This window comes from Xiphias gladius, chromosome 17 (assembly GCF_016859285.1).
Source record: "Xiphias gladius isolate SHS-SW01 ecotype Sanya breed wild chromosome 17, ASM1685928v1, whole genome shotgun sequence".
NCBI lineage: Eukaryota > Metazoa > Chordata > Actinopteri > Istiophoriformes > Xiphiidae > Xiphias > Xiphias gladius.
The window spans coordinates 25528440-25549221 of NC_053416.1; the positions used below are offsets into that span (position 1 = coordinate 25528440).

Consider the following 20782-nt stretch of genomic DNA (forward strand, 5'->3'; position numbering starts at 1 on the left):
AATGGAAATTCTTAGAACATTTAAAACTTGGATGCTACTACCATTAGTGAATTTATATATATAAAAATCAGCAAGCATGCAAAGACTAAGCTATGCATACAGCACTTTTATTTAAAATACTTTGTTGTATATTTACTAAAATTCAAGTTATTTAAAGGTTTAACCCTAAGTTAGTTCAAATAAATGTGAACAAAATGACTCTTTCAAAATAATGTTTTCTACTTTTGCTATTCTGAACTACAGTACGTTTTGTTGCAAACTTTGTGTAACATTAAAAAGTGGACAGGGTGCATAAAAACAAAAATAATCTTATAATATAAAAGAATTCCCATAATGTAAATTGAATCACCAAAGGAAACAGAAAGTCAGTATATGATTTGGAATGTGTTTAAAATTCTTTAAATAACATCTGTTGAATATTCTGCATATTTACAGTATATTTGATCAGTGAATCAGTCTTTACAAAATCACAATGCTACAGTCTGTTTGGTAGGACTTCAGCCATAATAAAATCCTGCAACAAACATGAAAATAGGAAACAAACTTGTGCGGTGAGGAAAACTCCAGCACTGTATTTCTTTTGCCTAATGACTGCTTCCTCAATGTCTTGCATCCTGTCTTTGTGTCTCTCTGGTCTTTTCAAAACACACTGGGTGAGAGCATCCTGAGGGATGTATCTCATTATCCACTTCTCTAATAAGAGGAAAGGAGGTTGAAAAATTACTTTAACAACTCAGTGGAAGTCAAATAAAGGATGCAAAGTCGTAGCCGGACTGTCCCTAAGTAAACTGGGCAAAGTATTACAGACAAATAACAGCCCACGTGCATCACCTAGCAGAGGCGTCCCAAACATCAAGGACTTAGCCCCGATAATGTAAGTCCAGATACTTATCCATTCATGTCTGCGAAATTACACATCAGGCCTCAAAACTGTTTCCAGGTCTTTCATAAAAATAAATCAATAAATGTTGCAGCATCATATCTGACCTCTGTTCCTGTTTTGCACTTCTGGCATTGCTGTGAGGTGTTTCTGAAGTTCTCAAGATTCAATTTGTCTTTTTTCTGTCACTATCCTTCCAGAGTCCTTAAGTGTTAAAGGGTTTGGTGTTTCTGCCAGGATAGTGGGCTCTGTACTGAACCTCCATTTCCTCCAACCAGGCCATGCTCCAGTCCCACGCAGGAACAGGCTCCAGCTCCGGGAACAATTCGCCTTCTGCACAAAATGACGGATACAAGGCACTGAGGGGGGAGGCTGGCGGAGAAAAGTCTAAACACAGAAAAAACACGTTGACATGCATTTCAACATCAACAAGGGGAATTATAGTAAAACAGAAACCTTTCTGCCTTTGAAAAAGTTAACAGAATAAGTAAACATTTCAAGAACTCTGAGGAGCACCTTTCATGCCGATTCTCTGGAGAAGAACCAATTTTAGTGGCTTCTTTGAAGCAGTTGTCTGTCACTGAAAATGAAACTGTTCTAATATATTTGAGGCACCAAAACAAAACACTGCCATCTTACATCAGCCATTCTCTGGATTCTAAAGGTGCCGGTACATTTCAAGGACCTCAGAAAATGTACTGCTGACAAGGCAACTTGTATTCAATAAGAAGAGTAAGAGACTCTCCAAATTTTAAAGATGAAAACTGGTCCCTCAGCTCGGGATCAGCGAGTTGCCATTACCAGGTAAGGAGGTTAGTGTAGTTTCATCTGAGTCAAGGTTTTGGATATATCAAACTTTAATTTCAGCCAGTGTGAGACTGGATTATCAGCTACAGAGAAAACAGACAGGGGTTTTTCGCATGGTGCATTTGTGTATGAAAAATAACTGAGGCTGAAAACAGGCAAAAGTGAGAGTTTGGTAAATAGAGAAAAGCTGAATGGTGCCGTTGAGGGAGAACAGAGTGACTGATGAGGTGACACGGGGGAGGGATGACTCATCTGGAGGCTCAATTTGCTGAAAGGCCCTAAGTAATTGCCTGGACCAACTGAGATATTAGAATGAATGTCTTTGTTTCTTGAAGCAACTAACACATGTACAGCCACTGATGTACACTGATTGAAAACCTACTCAGATATGTATGTGCATACACTCTTAGATGAACACACACATCCTAGAGTGGATTATGAAAACTCAAAACTAGTACTAATCAATTTTCTCTTTAGAATCTTCAACACGACAAGAACACACATAACTAACTTGCATCATGGGTTTCATGGTTCTGTTTGGCGGATTTCCTGTATCTCATCAGTCTGCCTACTAGGGCTGTGTGTTACCACTTGGGATAATTATTGGGATAATAATAACTTAGTCAGAGGGCCCCATCTAGTGGAGAGATGCAATAAACAAAATAAACAGGACAGGATCCTATATCCTAGGAGCTTCATTCTGAAAGATGTCATCAGCCATTCTTTTTGAGACTTTCAAATAAAACATTGTATTACAACAGCTGTTCTCAGGTTGGAAGTTAAAACCTCTACAAGGGGTCACAAGACAAGTGGATTCACAGAACAAGACGATTAACAGAACAGAAGCAGAAAAAAAAGCATGCCATACTGCGCCAATTTTTTTTTTTTTTCAGACTTTCCTCTAATCGTTGTTTTTTTTACCCCTGTGATTCAACAAATCATCTTACCTCTAAAAAAATATTGTAATAAAAAGAGAAAATAACAACATCATTATTTGAACTCATCATAACTGGTAGACATATGAAACTGGTGACAAGAGTTACAAGTCGACATTGCTTTGTTTCAAGGTGTCACAGGCCAAAAAGTTTCTCAATCACTGTCTTAGTGGAGAAGTCCAATACTATTCTATAGTTTAGTCAGATAGTCAGATAAACCACTTTCTGTTTACTGACTAAAACATGCATATTTTCACCAAAATATTCCAATTCAGGGCTACATGTACCACTCCTGTTTATAGCTTGCATGATGCAGCTGTTTAACCACTACATACGCCAGAGCTTGGAACATACTGAGTGTACAGATGGACAAAGGAGAAGTGGGATTATGTTGCAAGAGTAGTTTGAGTAAGGATTTGGACTGTCAGGATGTACCAAAGCTTTCTTCCAGCTAAACAAAGACAAGATTGAGTTCCTCTAAGTAGGTGCTAAGGATAAGATTGATTACTACAATGAAATTTTTATTGTTCAAAACTTTGTATTCTTTTATTCTTTTTTAATTATATTGTGTGAATGCTACTTTTTTTTTGCTTTTATTTATGTAAAGCTCATTGAATTGCCCCTGTGTACTAAATGTACTAAAAAAATAAACTTACTATTGCTATTGCTATCAACAGAAATTCTTCCTCTGCTTACCTGACAGAGAGGCTCCACTCATAGTCTCTGCTGCTACAGCCAGCAAGCGGGCAAAATTGGCACTGTCGTTGGTGTAACAGCTGTCTACGGAGCTGATGAGGCTGGTGCGGGCGCTGGCCATGTTCCCGTCCGTGACTGAACTCCAGGTGTTCCACAGTGAGCTGTCCCATTCGCTGTAGCAGGAAGAAGGTGTGCTCTGGAGGCGGGCCCGTCGCAATCCAATTGGTGCAGCTTCAGGCTCATCGGTGTCAGGGTCATCCTCCAGCTGAGTGGAGTGTACCGGCCTGCAGATGTACCCCAGGGTGGGGGAGAAGGGGTGGGACTGGGAGGGACGCTGCTCAGGCAGGGCACTGCTGACAGAAAGCAATTGCGTGGTCAGCTAATTACATGTGCTATGAACTAAACTGACAGGGAAAGACAAATGGTTGAATTAAAGTTAACACAATATTGTGGATGTTAACACTGTCTGTCTGTAGAAAAGATTTTATGTTTTTAAGATCTTTTCTACAAACTTGTGCTAGGGTCTTGGCCAACCAAATGGGAGAAACACCAGTATAATTTACCTGCATCTCTCTGGTTTAGGGCTGAGCTCCAAGTACTGGTTTGCTTCCTGTGCTGTCAGTGTGCCACCATGTTCTTCATCCAATGACATTGAATATGATGCAGTAGAAAGGTGGCTGTAGGAGGGGCAGCTGTTGTTGTTGTTGGGTCCTGGCTGTCCACACACGGACTGGAGAGATCCCGTGTCCATGGTAAGCTTTGTGGAACGACTGGAGCTGAGGAAAATGCAAGAGACACATGTTGGTGTTTCTTTTTTGGTAAACTTTCTCTTAAATTATTACAGTCATTAATGACTACTGGTACCATGCAAACACAAACAAATAAGAAAAGTACATATACTTCTTTGCTTTCTCTTCTAGAGCAGATGTCTGTTAAATCTGAAACTACAGCCAGCAGCCATTTAGCTTAGCTTAGCGTAAAGACTGGAGACAGGGAGAAACAGCTAGCCTGGCTCTGTCCAAAGGAAGCAAAACCCACAACAAAATGTCAGACTATTTCTTGGCTGGAAGCAGTGAGCTTGTTTTGCTCTTTAAGCTCTGAAGAAGGCACACTAGTGCTGAAACGTCAGTTTACAGAATAAAGTCTGTGCTGCATAACTGTCAAAGTGCTCCTGCCTCTTTCCAGGTATTTTGGCTTGCTCACTGAATGCGATAATGTCTTTTTTGTTTAATCCATCCACAAACATAAATTCCAAAAAACAACAAGTTGAGTTTTATGTTTTTTGTTTTTGTTGTGATTTTTTTGTTGTTGCAGTGAGGTTGCCAGGTAACGAGGAGATTTTATTGCCCTCTGTTTCCCTCTGTCTGCTTCCAGTCTTTATGCTGAGCTAAGCTAATTTCCTGATGGCTCTAGCTCCATACGTAATGATACATGAAGGCACCTATCTTCTCATCTAATTTGTGGTGGAAATTTACTGTGACATTTTTACACCTAGCAGCTGAAGTGGCGTCAGTGTTGGGATCAATAATAGTTAGAGTTAATCTGCTTCAAAATTTAACACAACATGCAATGTACTGCTTTTACTGTCAAACATATTCATGGAAGGGATTTTTAAATTTCAGTTTCTTTCTATGAATAAAATATATTTTTTGGTTTAGTTGAAAATTGAATTGCCCCTAATCTGTGGCTTTGAGGTGCCTAAATAAATTCTGAAAATTTTTCAGGCAGATACAGGAGTCATTAATTACTCAAAATAACAATTCCAGGTTTCAACACAGACTAACAAAAATACTAGTTAATATTTCAAACTTTTTCAAATCAACACTCTCTTCCATCTTTGTACATGTGGACTTCCTGGCACCCTTTGCTTTGGTCTTCCTCATATCCCCAGCTGCTACTGCAAAACAGGCTCTCAGGTAATTTTCAGTCCATATATGAAATTTCTATAACAATGACATTCTTTTTTGTTGGGAAACAAAAACTAGCCTTGCGTCCAATGTTTTAAACTCACAGATAAGTTTGTCTGCAAAGAAGTTCTTTATCATTTTTTATATCTTGAATGTTTCCACTGAAGTGTAGCCATTTCTTGGGCCTTTCAACAGGACAAAAACATACTCAAAGGAAAGACGTTTAGGTCATCGCTGACCAATGATGCACTGAAGAGACTGCATGAGAGGATGTACTGCAGTAAAACCTTGTTTAATAAGTCTTTTTTTTAAACATGACGTTCAGTCATTTTCATCTCAAAGGAAATAGGTGACTCTAAACAGGTCAATTATGTATTAGAGCTACACTCAGCTGCACTTGAGCAGACTGAATAGTATGTTTAGTGTGAATCTGTGACAACAAATGGTGTGTCGTATGTGAAAAGCTTGTAGGGGATGTAACACACCTTGAAGGCTTATTGGAGGTACTCATCTCTTTGGGAACAGTGTCTGAACAGCTAAATATGCATCTGAAATTCCAATTTGGCCCTCTCCACAAAAGAGAACAGTCAAGAGCCTCATCAGTTCAGCATTGATAAACATGGTTTGTCCTGATGCCTGTCCTCCTTTATACTACTTCTTCATCTGACCTGCCTGAGGTTGCACAGAAGTTAGTGGTGCAGCTGCAATGTCTGTTTTCCACTCTTTACCACCCAGTCTGAGCTTTGTGTTTGTCTTACCCTTCGTCTGAGGTCAGGCTGTGTGTGTCCATGGTGTTGTCTGTGGGTATCGGTGGTGGTGGGGGCAGCATGTCCACTAGGTGTAGTGATGCAGAGTAATGCAGCAGGCGAGGACAGCCAGCAACTCTAGCACACTCTGGATTTCCACCTGGACAGACAAGTTGTAATAAAATAAATCATGGTTACTAATTATAGGTAACCAACTATTGCTTTTATTATTTCAAATTTGTGTTATGGTACACATTCTAGCTCAACTATAAACACCATTGGTGAGATAGGAGTTGGTGTGCTGACAGTAATGTCAATGTATACATTTTGTCATACCATGTTGACCAGATGGTATGTGACCGAGTCTCTGTTTGTAGACACTGGATGGACAAGCCTGATTTCTGGTTGGCAATATGGGGACACTGCTGACAGCATGCAACTCTGGGAGGAAATAAACGACGTGTTCTAGTGCTGATGGACACATTATCTGATATTCTATGTTGATTCTTTGTAAAACATTCCAACCAAAGCTGTATTACTGTCTGCATTCACATGATTCTACTACACGCTGAAATAATGTATCAGAAGTTGAGGTAACATGGTATGCAGATACAAAGAAAGAAGGATGATGCTAAAAAAACAAGGCCAAAAACTCTAATAGTGGTACTGACATCAAGATCTCAACTATCAACCACTATTCACCTAGCTTGCTGTGGTTTTTTTCCCATGACTCCCTCAGCACACCCATCTTGGGCTGGGGGCGTATGGCCTGTTTCCAAGGCAGCACCTCACGGCTTGCGAGGGGTGAGGTCTTTGCGACAGGATGAGTGAATATCTGGATGGTCTCAGCTCCTTGCTGATGCGGCAGACTGTGAGGCATTTTAGGGCGACGCACAGGACTGTTGAAGGTTTTGAGGCCATTGCCCATCAAGTCCACATAAAAAGTGCCATAGACACCGCAGCTGTCGGTCACAACAGGGACAGTTGCGTCCAGGCAGCTGGAGTCCTTCTTGGATGAGACTGGGAGGCCTAATGAAACACAGAGGAGTAAGTACAGACACCGTACAGCCCCAGCGCACATTTATGGTAATGAGATTTACTGTCCATATCTACAAGTAGTAAGTCACAGGTAAGTAACTTCAATAGAGATGATGAAATATAGAGACAAACTGTAATGAGACTATGTTGTCTTTCACACTTTGAGTTCAGTTCATTTATTCCAGCGCAAGGAAAAACTGTTGCCTTTCAGTTCTGGTTCCGTTTGTGTTCCCACTGACTTATTAAAAACAGGCCAAGAGCTGTAAACATTGACAGGTAACTTTTTGACTGGATAGCTTTGGTGATGTCGTCCTGCATCAAAAGCTCCACAATGTACCCACGTGGGGAAATCAAATTCTGGTGACTGACAGCATTATCGAATAAATAGAGAAGTACAGATAAAATCGGGAAAAAAGAGGCATTCTGTGGTGTAATCTTACAGAGGTAGTTACTGTGTGGTCCTTGTGCTTCACTCTTTTCATTCACTTTTTATTGAGGAACTGGTAAAGCCTGTTACCATGGCTACCAAATGATCTTGCATAAATATAAGCTATATAATGTTTATACACATTGGTCTATTTGCTTTCACACCACAAACCAACCATGCCAGAATCCCCTTGGAAACGGACGAGAACAACAGGAAAAGGAGGGCCTCAGCCTGGGTTTTAGGCCCAACTCCACCAGAGTTTGATTGACAGCTTTCGCACCAGCCTTAAAAAACTGAATGAAACACCCAAACACAACAGAGTTCATTTGAACCAAACAGGTTAGGTGTGAAAGCCCCCAAAATAGCCTCAAACCAATGTCTAACCAACAGCTGGATGGATAAGCATTTATATCAAGTTTATGTCATGCGTTAGACCACCAATCTGTGCCAATTTGCAACCAATACTCACTGGTGCTCCTGATCCCCGCATGTTTCTGACCTTGGGCCCATAAGTCCTGATACTTCTGGCTGAAGGCAGGTCTCCAGCTTCCAGAGATCCATGGGGAGTCTGGAGCTGCCATCCTTTAGAGGAGGTAGCACATGTCAAGACAAAAGGAACTAGAAACCTTAAACAAATTTGAAGTACTGAAGATGTTTTATTATACTTGAATGCTGTCTGGCTGAAAACATTTTATTAACCATGAATCATTCAATCTGAATTAAGATTACAAAAACAGACAATGACTTCTACATCGTGTTGGTTTAAGTGAATCTTAGGTTGGCATGAGACCACAACAACTTGACTTTATACCAGAGGTATCAGATTTTATATACTTTATAACAACTATCGTAAAACCAGATTTGGCTTTAGCAGTTATTATTTATTCTCATGACTTCAGTGTCATTACATTTTACATTAAACCATACCTATAATTACCAAGCTCTGCCAGTTTCTCCACTTTACCTGTGTTTAATAATGAGATCTTCATTGGCCAGTCTGCGCAAACCTATGGAAAAAAAAAAAACGACAACTAAATTTGCAGAACAGCTCTTTTGTTCTTTTTAACATTACTTAATCAGTTGATGTCCTTCAGGTGTAGTGGAGATTTTCAGTTTAATTTTTTATAATGAGCATCTTTAAATACAACACAATACCCACCTTTCGTCCTGCCATGTCCTGGTATCAGGTGGCCTGTCCTGTTGTGGCGTCTGAAGAGGTAGACAGCTGCAACCATCAGAATGCACCACAGGAGGGCACCAATGCTGCCGATCAACACTGGGTCCTGAAGCAGGGCCAAGACCTTAGACACATCTTGTCTTTGGCTGTCTGACTCAGGGGGGCCACCCAACTGTGAGTCTGAAAAGCAAACAGGAAGCAGCTGAAATCTGTTACGAGGTCATGATAACTTCTCCTCTTCAGTGCAACTGATATCACACTGAAGATATAGATTCTATTTTCTGTGAACTTTCCCGATACAGAAAATAGCAGCTAAATTCTCTTTAAGTGTCATTTTGCTCACTGATGACAAATCCATGAGGGTCACTCAGCACTCCTACTCCAGCTCCGTTGACAGCTGCTATGGTGAGCCAGTATCGTTTCCCTGCTTTGAGAGTAGAGATATCGAGGCTGTGTTGGCCACTATCCACCGTCCAGTTCTGGTACTGCTGCTCCTCAGACTCCACACACAACACCTAAGCAGACAAACAGTTTGTGTCCTTAAAATTATCCTAGGATCATTAATATTGTTGTCTAATGCTTAAAGTTCTGCAGCTGTTTGCATTCATGGTTTAAAATTCCTCTTACACAAACGCAGCATATTATAAGGGACTATGTTTTCTTAGAATGTTTCCAGTTGTAGTTCTAAGAACCTACAGTAATTTCCACTGTGCTCAGTAGGTGATACTACATCTGAGTGTCAAGAACAGTAAAGCAGTGCTGTTCTCTGGTTATTACCTGGTAACCCTGGATGATACCATTGTGAGTTTCGTGAGGGGGAGGCTCCCAGCTCAGATGGATGGTGTTATTCAACTCATGGCTCACTGTTATGGACACAGCCAATGGAGAGGCACTGGGAACTGGATAATAGAGTTGGAGTTTACTATCATCTCCCAAACATGGCTGTAATGTCTACTCATGTTCTTTAAAACATATGCGAGTATTAAAAAGCCAAAGGAAGGATACAAATACTCTCAAATAAAATCATCTCTCACCTGTCTCTGGAACTCTGAGGTGCCGGGTGTTGCTCTCCCTTCCATACAAGTTGCTGCCATAGGGACGGACTTTGAACTCGTACTTGTAGCCTCTCTTTAAAGGGCCCACCTGAGTCTGGAAGCTGGGCAGTGTCACCTTCTTTGCTGCCCAGTCCGAGCTGGCAGGAAGCAGAGAGCGATAGAGAACCTCAAAGCCATCAAGGTAATGTAGCTGGGCTGGGAGGAACTGGAGCTGGTCAGAAAGAAACAACATGTTGCAGGCTCACACACCTAAAATATTCATGCTTTCTCTGAAATTCTCTGAAACAGATTTCCTATACCTTCCACTGGACTAAGGACATGTTGGACCCCGGTGTCATGACGGTGACATTTTCCAGAGCCACTCGAAGGGCTGACAGCTCTTTGTGAAGGTCTTTCTGTTTATTGCTGGCGGCCTCTGGAAAGACAAGAGTTTATTTCAATTCATTTTCTGAATTTATTTTAAAGGATGTACAAATGGGACAAGCTCTGTTTGAAACAAGCAAACAAAATAAACAAAAAAAGAATTACCACAATATCATTTTGAATAATGCTTAACCCTTTCTTTAAAAAAGTTTTAAGTAATGTGTGTATTTTCTCAATTTTTGGGGTCCTCTGATTAGATAATGTACTCAGCATCTATGTATATGCTGGATATGGACGTGTTGTGATACCTTATGCAGGTTGTTTAGACCTGGTAAATTCATATACCAGCTGTAAGTGCAACATCTTACAGGTGCACTATCTATTGACCAAAGAAGTTTATGAGGCTCTCTCTTGCCAAAGTTATTAATCCAGTTGGTGGTATAAACAACTTCTTCCTATGAAACCCAAATCGCTTGATCACAGAGGTTCCAAAGCTTCAGGCTGTGAACCGGTAATGGGCCTCTGATGATTTGCTACCGGACTGTGAGGAAACAATATGAATCTGAAACAATAGCTGAATAATAATCATTATATAACTTTATAGCCAACTATATTAACTATAATAACTATTTTAGCTGTAACTACCTTGAACTTAGCACAGTCTGTGCTGTTTCTTCCCTCATCACTCTTCCTAATGCCCCCAACAACAATGTACTGATCTAAAATACTGTAAGTTGTGCCCATGAAACACAATAGTGACACTTCTGTTCGGGCCCCTTGTTGAGTGTCATTCCCCATTTTTCTCTCCTCTCATTTTCTGTCATCTCTCTACTTTCAACTATCTACTAAACACATAAAATGATTAAAATAATAATATTGTCTTTTTATAGAGTACTGTAAAGTAAAGTAACCATTCTGCCATTGCCACCTTTCAGCCTTAATCAGTAAATAGAATCTGTGAATCTGTGTTGCTCAGAGGTCTGGCTGCAAATTTTTATTCAGTAAGTAATTACAGATATCAATGAAAAACAGACCAAATAAACATTTCATTTTCTGTTAAGTTTTGTTTTTTTATGCTCTCTCTTGCACGCTCATATTTCTCTCTCTCTCATTTTCTAACTCATATTAAGGTTTTTTGTGTGTTAGGAGGATAAATAGCACAATCATGTGTGACCCAAACCTTGTATTATTTGTGAACAGGCAGGTGAAAACAGATAAATTAGCCCCAATGTCTAACTTTAACTTCCAGTGTTTGTACTGACGTATAGATGTAGTGAACAATTAAGCTCATCACTTATGGTCTCTGAGTTGGCCAGCATGCCATGAAATTGTCAAATGAAAAACTGTCAAATGAATCCCTGCTTTCTCAGACTTCATCTTACCTTCAACTAGTAGCTGTGCACTGGCAGTGACCACACCTACATCATTAACAGCAGTGCAGGTGTACTTCCCAGTATCCTGGACTGTCACATAATGGATCTGGAGAGTCTGGTCTGGGTTTACAAGATACCTGTATTGACATATAGAGCAGTTAATATCAAATTTACTGTCCCTGTGATCTGTTATAAAATAACTGAAATTTAGATTTATAAGGCACTTTAATTGGTTCCATTTTCAATCCGGAATTTCAGGGAAGGAATAAACTCAGAGGAAACTCTCTGTCAGCTTAGTGACAAGCTAAAGTAAAATACCTTACATGTCTGTATGGCATGGGACTATAGTCAAGGACATTTTGAAGTGTATGGTCAACCTGATGTTTAAGCAGTCTGTCAGAACAGCCGCCAGATAAAAGTTAAAACTGGTGCAGACTGACTGCCAAACCAGACAAGTTTGACATCATATCTTAATTTTCAATTTCAGTTTCTCTGAGGAATACAGCAAGAATTCATGTGGAAACACAGTTTAATATATATGTCCTGTTTCATAAATCACTGATCAGGTATTAAGTGCATTCCTTGAATGGAGTCTGAATTTCTGTGTTTTTTCATAATAGATTACCTGCCGTTGGGCAGTGGCCCCTGCTCTCTGCTCCAGACCACAGAAGGTGGAGGGTCACCTTTAGCTTGGCAGTAGAACTGGGCAGACTCCCCCATTCTCACTGACACATTTTCTGGCTTCAGCACCAAAACAGGCTTGGCTGCAGTAAAATAGAGGAGGAACTCAGTACTGTTACTTACTGTATGGTACCTGGGTGTATTTTTGTTTGTACATGGGGATCTTTTCTTTTCAGGGTAAAAAAAAAACCTCAAAAATTTCATTCAGAATATGGAGCTGCATTCAAAACCGGTATAGGTAAAGCAGTAGTAATTTGTAATGGGAATGTTGTCTCACCCAGCACAGAGAGCCGGGCCGCTCTGCTCTCTCTCACTCCCATAGTGTTACTGGCCACACACACATAAGCACCAGAGTGGTTCTTCTCTGCAGGTGCGATGATAAGCTTACCATTCAGATCCTACAGCACAAGCAGTGTGCAGAAAGGAGGACAAAACACACAGGACGCACAGCTCACAGTTACAATGCAACACATTCAGATGCGATTTGTGTGAGTCTTTAAGCAGTCAGTGTAAGATAAGATTTCCCAGTAGGTACTGCATATATTCTTCGGCTGCTCTACACTGTATAAACTCCTGTCTACCTCATTTATTAAAAAAACCCTGACATATAAAATATCAAACAGTTCTGTGAGGCATTTTAAAGAATCATCACCAGATGCCATACCTGCATTCTTGTATGTTTTCTGTCTTTATCAGTTTTAGAGGTCACTTCACTGGGGACACTTATTAAGCCCCATCTGGACTAGATTTATTTCTCTAGGGTGATATTAATGCTGTGGTCAGTGATTTTAATCCCGTATGAGAGAGCCTGTGTGGATATTTTTTCACCCCCACCCCAGTAATAATTATAGCCTTAATTACCTACTTTTTTTCTGTGAACTGGCTGATCCTCTTATAATTCCAATGCTGTCCAGAGCAACATCCTTGTATTTTAAAGTGGATCTCTGAGCTTTGTTTTTTTTCTACGTGGGATAAGTTCCTTTTTTTTCAAGTCTGAAATGTTACCTCTTCCTGAAAGTTGAGTCAAAAATGTTTCAATATTTTTACTAATCTGACAGATGGACATGCTAACATGCTATAACCAACATATAGGCCTGTTTAGGCAACAATATGACAGCTCAAAACTGAAGCCATAATGCGAGCAAGACCCCAAAAAGCTCACCAAATGGACTGCTGTAATCTCCGCTACAGGTAGGTGCTAGAATTGTCCTTTCACCTACTTGTATTTTAGACTACATTTGGTTACATGTAGAGACACAATGTTTGCGTGATGTTTGGCACCTGGTGGGCAAAGGAGAGCAGGTAATTGCAAAGTAATAATATGAAGCAAGAAGAGTGTTTTCTGTTTTCTATGCAACACTGATTATAAAACTTATTTTGCCACTCAGGCCTAAATTAATGACCATCGTGAGCATGAGGAGTGCTCACCTCTGCTTCTCATAGTAAATCCACTTATAAAGTTTATCAACAATGTCGTCAATTATTAGAGAATTCAGCTGCCTTTCTATAAGATTCGACAGTGCACGCACTGGGGCTCTCACCTAATTTTTATTTGCTCTGACACTGTATTTAAAGAGTTCTGGTGGATATTCATTATTTGAAAATAAAGAGAAAGAGTGCTGCTCTGATCATTATTGTGTTTGTATGATGCTTTTTTTCACCATCTTTTGTCCTGCACAGCAAGGGGAAGAAAATCCTTTCATAGACTGATCTGAATTCAGAAGAATTCCATGTTGACAGTGTTACCGAAATGTTACATGTCTGACCTAGAAAGACCAACACTCTGACTTTTACAAATAAAGTCACTAGTCACTATCTCAGAGTCCAACATGCAATATTATTAGTTAATATTTGAAAATTTAATTTTTTTTTTATTAACACGTAAGAAATCATCACATTCACATAAGAAGGTGAATGTCTGAAAGGGGATTACAGTATATCATGAGACCATGAGAGAGGGAGTAAATTCAGAGGGAGAGAGCTTACAGAGTAGTGGTGGTCACTGCTGTTGATGGGCAGGCCATCCTTCTTCCAGATGACATTAGGTTCAGGGTTTCCCACTGGGGGACCACAGTTTAAGACAGCCACCTCCCCCACTGCCACCTCCACATCACTGGGCTGCACGCAGAACTCCTCCTGCAACACTACAACACAGAGTCAGGGCTTATCTCAGCTGGATCGGAATTACAGGGTCCTGTCACATCAACAGCCATGGATCAGGGTTTTCCCTACCATTATAAGGCTTAGGCACAGCGACTAAGCGTTTTTGTGCAGCGCCTAAACAAAATAAACGGAAAAAAATATGCTGAAAGTTCTCTACATTTCTGAAGAGAAAGGATACAATATGGGCCCTAATACAAGAAATGTTTTTTCTCTGGAACTTAGTTTTACAAAAGTGGGGGTTGTCTTATATTTCAGAACTAGACAATTACGTGTTCATTCGTTAGAACAGATATTATTTTTGAATGGAGAGAGTACGAGTTTTGCATTATGGGTTATTTGTAGCCTTATTATGATGTTAGGCTAGTGAGTGTTTTCAAGTCTATAGTGAGTCCTTCAGAGTTAATCAGTCTTAAAAGGGTTTTGTAGCAGCCCACTCCTCGAAGAGGGTTTGGAGGATTCACTTTTCACTTAGTGTAGGGGGTTGGACAAAATAGCTGCACGGGATCTGGTCTGCAAAAACACATATATATTTGTCCCCTTTGCTAACATATTCTGGTAACAATGAAATTACTGGCTCTAGAAAAGATAATGCAGGCATTGACCCTATACTGTATACATAGTTTAACCTACAGGAGTTTCTGAAGGCTGGTGCAACATGTTCTGCTGCCACAGAGAAATAAATTCATGACGACTGAAGATGAGTTCTTAGCATCTCCCATCGTCTTTACTGCAGAAGTAAACCAGGGAGCAAATCTGTCAAACAGCCAGTAATTACATCTGTTACAAATAATGAGCCCAAAAAGACTGAAGTCTGAAAAAATGTTAACTGTCAGAAAATAATTATGTGAGAGGAATGAGAGTGAGAGAGGAATCGACTTGCTAAAGTAACCCAGTCAGCTGAGTAGTGGCACTGGGAAAGTGAGCTGTCTACAGACATCCAACCTATAGCAACCAAACGCTGTTACATAGTCAGATGGCAACTGGAGGATGAGAAAGTTGCAGTCCAAATCCATTCCCTATAAGTCTTGTTTACCAATTTTATTTATACTCACAAAAACTTGACACAGGACATAGCATTCGCTTCATCAGTGAACATGTTTGTTTCACTTTTCTTGCTAATGTCTGAGTTTCTGTGAAAAACAACAACCTTTGTTGCGTTTTTTAAAATACTGTAATGATAATGGTCCAAAATGATGTGAAAATGCATATTTTAACAATGGCTTACACCCAAACACACTGACCAAATACACCTACAAGTTTCTGTGTTTATTTATCTTTTTATCTCCTTCTTGTCCATTGCAGCTTTAAGCTCTGTGTCCTGTAAAGACCAAAAGACAAGCAGCAGCTGCTGCACGTCAACTGCCTCATTGGGGTACAGATAAGTAAACAATGAGGGTCCGTGGTCAATTAGCACCACAGTTTGACTCACTCCTGTTCAGCAAACATTGACATTGTACCGCTCTGTCACCATATACATTTTCATCAGCCCTCTGCATGTGTGTTTGTGTGGGCTTTGCCTTCCTATCCCCAGCCCACTCCTCGAACAGGGTTTGGAGGATTCAACTTTTCACTTAGTGTAGGGGGTTGGACAAAATAGCTGCAGGGGATCTGGTCTGCAAAAACACATATATATTTGTCCCCTTTGCTAACATATTCTGGTAACAATGAAATTACTGGCTCTAGAAAAGATAATGCATGCATTGACCCTATACTGTATACATAGTTTAACCTACAGGAGTTTCTGAAGGCTGGTGCAACATGTTCTGCTGCCACAGAGAAATAAATTCATGACGACTGAAGATGAGTTCTTAGCATCTCCCATCGTCTTTACTGCAGAAGTAAACCAGGGAGCAAATCTGTCAAACAGCCAGTAATTACATCTGTTACAAATAATGAGCCCAAAAAGACTGAAGTCTGAAAAAATGTTAACTGTCAGAAAATAATTATGTGAGAGGAATGAGAGTGAGAGAGGAATCGACTTGCTAAAGTAACCCAGTCAGCTGAGTAGTGGCACTGGGAAAGTGAGCTGTCTACAGACATCCAACCTATAGCAACCAAACGCTGTTACATAGTCAGATGGCAACTGGAGGATGAGAAAGTTGCAGTCCAAATCCATTCCCTATAAGTCTTGTTTACCAATTTTATTTATACTCACAAAAACTTGACACAGGACATAGCATTCGCTTCATCAGTGAACATGTTTGTTTCACTTTTCTTGCTAATGTCTGAGTTTCTGTGAAAAACAACAACCTTTGTTGCGTTTTTTAAAATACTGTAATCATAATGGTCCAAAATGATGTGAAAATGCATATTTTAACAATGGCTTACACCCAAACACACTGACCAAACACACCTACAAGTTTCTGTGTTTATTTATCTTTTTATCTCCTTCTTGTCCATTGCAGCTTTAAGCTCTGTGTCCTGTAAAGACCAAAAGACAAGCAGCAGCTGCTGCACGTCAACTGCCTCATTGGGGTACAGATAAGTAAACAATGAGGGTCCGTGGTCAATTAGCACCACAGTTTGACTCACTCCTGTTCAGCAAACATTGACATTGTACCGCTCTGTCACCATATACATTTTCATCAGCCCTCTGCATGTGTGTTTGTGTGGGCTTTGCCTTCCTATCCCCAGCCCACTCCTCGAACAGGGTTTGGAGGATTCAACTTTTCACTTAGTGTAGGGGGTTGGACAAAATAGCTGCAGGGGATCTGGTCTGCAAAAACACATATATATTTGTCCCCTTTGCTAACATATTCTGGTAACAATGAAATTACTGGCTCTAGAAAAGATAATGCATGCATTGACCCTATACTGTATACATAGAGTACAAGCAAATAAAATATAATAAAACATAATTAGTAGATTTTATACATTTTCAGGGAGGGAAATATGTTCAATGGTAAAACACACTCCAGCAGTATACCCACACGTGTCCTAATCTTACCTGCAAAATACAGCGATGCATTACGACTGCTGGCCTTCCCTGCACTGTTCCTGGCCACACAGGTGTAGACCCCCTCATGTGACTGACCTCGCCTGCCCTCTCCAACACTCAAGAAGAAGAGACTACCCTCTGACAAAACCATGGGCTGCCACTGCCCATCTCCATTTGCTTTCTCCAGAGGTTGGCTGTTGCGCAGCCACTCAATGGTTGGCTTGGGGCTGCCATCCGCCCGGCAGGACAGCGTGGCGGGATTACCAACTTTGACCACCACGTCAGAGGGGTGGTGGACAATACGGGGCGGCGTCTCTTCTGCATGAACTCTGGAACCTGAGAAGGATAAAGAGCAAGTGACATACTGTATGACATGGTTCTATTTAATCAGATTTAGAAAAGCAGAAAAAGCTACAGCAATTCATTAAGCTCCCTCAAACTTTACATTTGATTCCATTTGATCCTTACACTCTGCCCTAAGAGTATGATTATTTAATGATCACATAAATAATATGAATGCACTAATCCCTTAAGTTTTGCACTACATATGTTTGACTACAAGTCCGTCCATCCATTAGCTATACATCTTATGTTTTGAGGGTCACAGGAGGGTTGCAGCCAATCCCATCTGACATGTAAATAAATTGTACTGTAATGTACTACACACATACACACACACATATATTTCAGTATAGAAGGACCACACCCAAACAGCAGCCCCACTCTCTATGCATCACCACCTTGGGGTTCATTGAACTGGCAAGAGAACACCCACAACAAACAAGTTTAAGCCCTGCTACCAACACACAATGTCTATTTGCAGCCAGGAGCAGTGGAATGCCATTGTTTGAACTTCCTATGGAGCTGGATGATCACACTGAAGGAAACAGAGACTGTGATCTGCTTCCCGATAGGAAAGGAGGCTCGAGGGTCGCAGGAACATCAACCACAACAAAAGCAGACTGGAACTCCCCCATCAACAGCACATCCGCAACAGAACAAAAGACACTCTTCAAGATGAATTTTACTCCTTGCTTTTTTATTCTTTGCAAAGTAAATAGTTTCTAAACTGAATAATTTACAATCACATTGTGTCAAAAAGGCCAGTAAGTTTAACAAGATTTGGGTGAACTAGTTCAAAAGATGCTGTTTCTTGTCTCATTCACACTTTATTTACAAATGTTCATAGAGTGTTAAACTCTGTTTTGCATGATTCCTGGGTAATTCAGAACCAGACACAGCACAATCCTTGCAAAATCATAAATGATGCCAAAAAGAGAGACAGGAAAGAGAAAAAAAGATTGGCAAAGTATCAAAAGTCTAGAGATGTTCCTGAGCTGCGAAAATTAAGACTCATGTGGGAAATGTTGTATTATTTCACATTTGAATTGAATATAATCCTAATCTGACCAAATATTTTTTGGCTACCTTGCATGGGCAGGGACAATCAAAAAAAGGCTTGTGCTTCTTGAGCTGATCACCCATTCACTGTAGGCGGAAATACCTTCAAATTGCAGCCAACAATAGCCCGTTTAACCTCATTGTCACTTTGTCTCTTCACATTCTGTAAAAAGAGGTTGCAGCCAAAACATCAGTGCATCAGGTTCAAAATATCTGCAGGCCTTAGTGCATTCCTACAAGCTTTTTATCAAGAGGAAGGTTTTGATGAGGATACTCCTCATTCTTCAGACCTCATGGAAATTTCAATTTGTCTCAAAGAATTTAGGTACAAAAAAGGATTCAAAAATGTGTGGGAAAACAAGGTGGGCTGCAACCAAACCACACTCCTATGGTTCAACCCCCCTGCCCCACGTGTTGGCAAGCACCACACCTGCTGAACTGTCCTGGAGCAACACACTGAGACAGCCTGAGCTGAAAGTATTAGTTCATTAGTTGATCAACAGAAAATTCATTAGCAACAGATATGATAACTACTTGTTTAAGTCATTTTTTTTTTTAGCAAAATTCCAAAAATTCAACTGTGATTATTTTAATCTTCTAAAGTGAATATATCTGGGTATCAAACGGTTGGACAGAAAAAACAAGCAATCTGAATAAGTCAACTTGAGTGCTGGGAAATTGCGATTTTTCACTATTATTTTCTCAAATTCCATAAACCAATGAATGAATCAAGAAAATAATCAGCAGATGAACTGATAAGAAAATAACTGTTAGTTAAAGCCCTGGTTGTGGGAGGAAATGCAGTCAGATTAGACCCAATAGGGCGCAATAAAGATGACAGTATTCTAACTGGACTTTCAGGAGACACACTGTAAATGTGTCACCTCTGTGTTCAGAAAACTGCGAACCTCGCTCACTGTCTTATAGATGGGGACTTCAGAAGTTGGCTAATTTGAAAGTAAGCTTTCAGTATTCCGACAAATCAAACTTTAAAAAAAAAAATCGAATTTAATATTACCCGTGTTTGTTGTGACGAGTGAAAGCAGTTGCCCCTGTTTTTGCTTTTCTTAGACAATGTGTGTAGTGTAGAATATTTACTACCTGCTACAGTTCAAAAAAGAGAATTGAGCAGGTTGGTAACTATTATCCTGGAATGGATCGTCACCAGGACCTCCCAGCTTTATCATAGAAATGCAGAAGATGTTGTGTAGCTAGTTCACCTACATGACACTTACAGTATATGGTATAGATAATGCGCTTTAAATCCCAGACAACACTGTATCTACCATAGTCTGTTTGCGATATGTGCAAAGTAGCTTAAGTGAACACATGAATGGTTCAGACACTCAAACGTACTTACCTGACAGAAGAACCCCGAACACCGATGACAAAATGCCCACGAAAACACTTCTGGCCATCCTTACCAGTCATCAAGAGCTACTTTCCAAGCTAGCTGATAAATAACTTTTATTAGGCTATATAGCTAAAGTAATTTAACCGAATGTCCAGCTTTCATTTACCAATTTCTTTTAAGCTACAGAAACTTTTTTTTTTCATTTAAGGGAAACTTTACTTGAAAAAAAATCTGTTCCACAATGTAACTCTGCGGCAACTACATTCGTTCTCTCCTGTGAACACACTAAAGTCAAGGAAGCGAAGTGACACTTAGCTTCATGTCGGGTGGGCTTTCAAAATAAGAATCACCTTGACAAAAGTAGGCTAAATTCCACTTTAATGCACTCTCCATATAGTTATTACAATATTAATCCAATCATTTGATTTCAACCTAGGATTAATTATAATTTTATTGCACTGCACTCCTGACAGTTTTTTTTTGTTTTGTTTTACTCTTCTGTTTGCGAAAACGTCTCACAATTTTAATTTGAAGGCAGTATCGCAAGCTTCCACCACTCTCCTCGCTTTCTGTCAAAGATTTGACGGAGGCAGTGGCAAAAGGCAACATGATGACTTTTATTAATTGGCTTAATCAGTGTCACTGCATTCAAATGTTGATCGGTCTACCTGTCCTCGCTCTTTTCCACTGCTCCATTAGACTACCGGTTGTTTCCTTTACAAGACATCCATGGTGAGAAGGAGCTACATTTAGTCTAAACACGTTCAATGTCACCTGAGTCCTGGACAACCGGGCCATGCCTGGACTAATTTCGAGGTTTTCCGCGGGTTGTCAGAAGTCA

The 20782-nt window shown here is 40.1% G+C and overlaps 1 protein-coding gene across 4 annotated transcripts; it reads right to left on the reverse strand.

Moving 5' to 3' along the window:
- Window positions 1-383: 383 nt before the first annotated feature.
- robo4 (roundabout, axon guidance receptor, homolog 4 (Drosophila)) lies at window positions 384-20698 on the reverse strand. 4 transcript variants are annotated; one of them, XM_040151323.1, is made up of 19 exons: window positions 20610-20698; window positions 17196-17522; window positions 14072-14229; window positions 12363-12483; window positions 12030-12168; window positions 11414-11541; window positions 9968-10083; window positions 9648-9879; window positions 9391-9512; window positions 8957-9128; window positions 8596-8793; window positions 8401-8443; window positions 7906-8018; window positions 6674-7000; window positions 6308-6412; window positions 5984-6131; window positions 3882-4094; window positions 3319-3668; window positions 384-1267 (listed from the first exon to the last, which is right to left on the reverse strand). In XM_040151323.1, exons 1-19 carry the CDS (start codon window positions 20635-20637, stop codon window positions 1086-1088), a joined length of 3222 nt encoding a protein of 1073 aa, XP_040007257.1. In that variant the 5' UTR covers window positions 20638-20698; the 3' UTR covers window positions 384-1085. The 4 variants fall into 4 exon arrangements, with proteins under 4 accessions (XP_040007257.1, XP_040007258.1, XP_040007255.1 ...); XM_040151324.1 differs by lacking the exon at window positions 20610-20698 and adding an exon at window positions 19948-20240 and having other exon boundaries at window positions 384-1213; XM_040151321.1 differs by lacking the exon at window positions 20610-20698 and adding an exon at window positions 19948-20240.
- Between the last annotated feature and the right edge of the window lie 84 nt (window positions 20699-20782).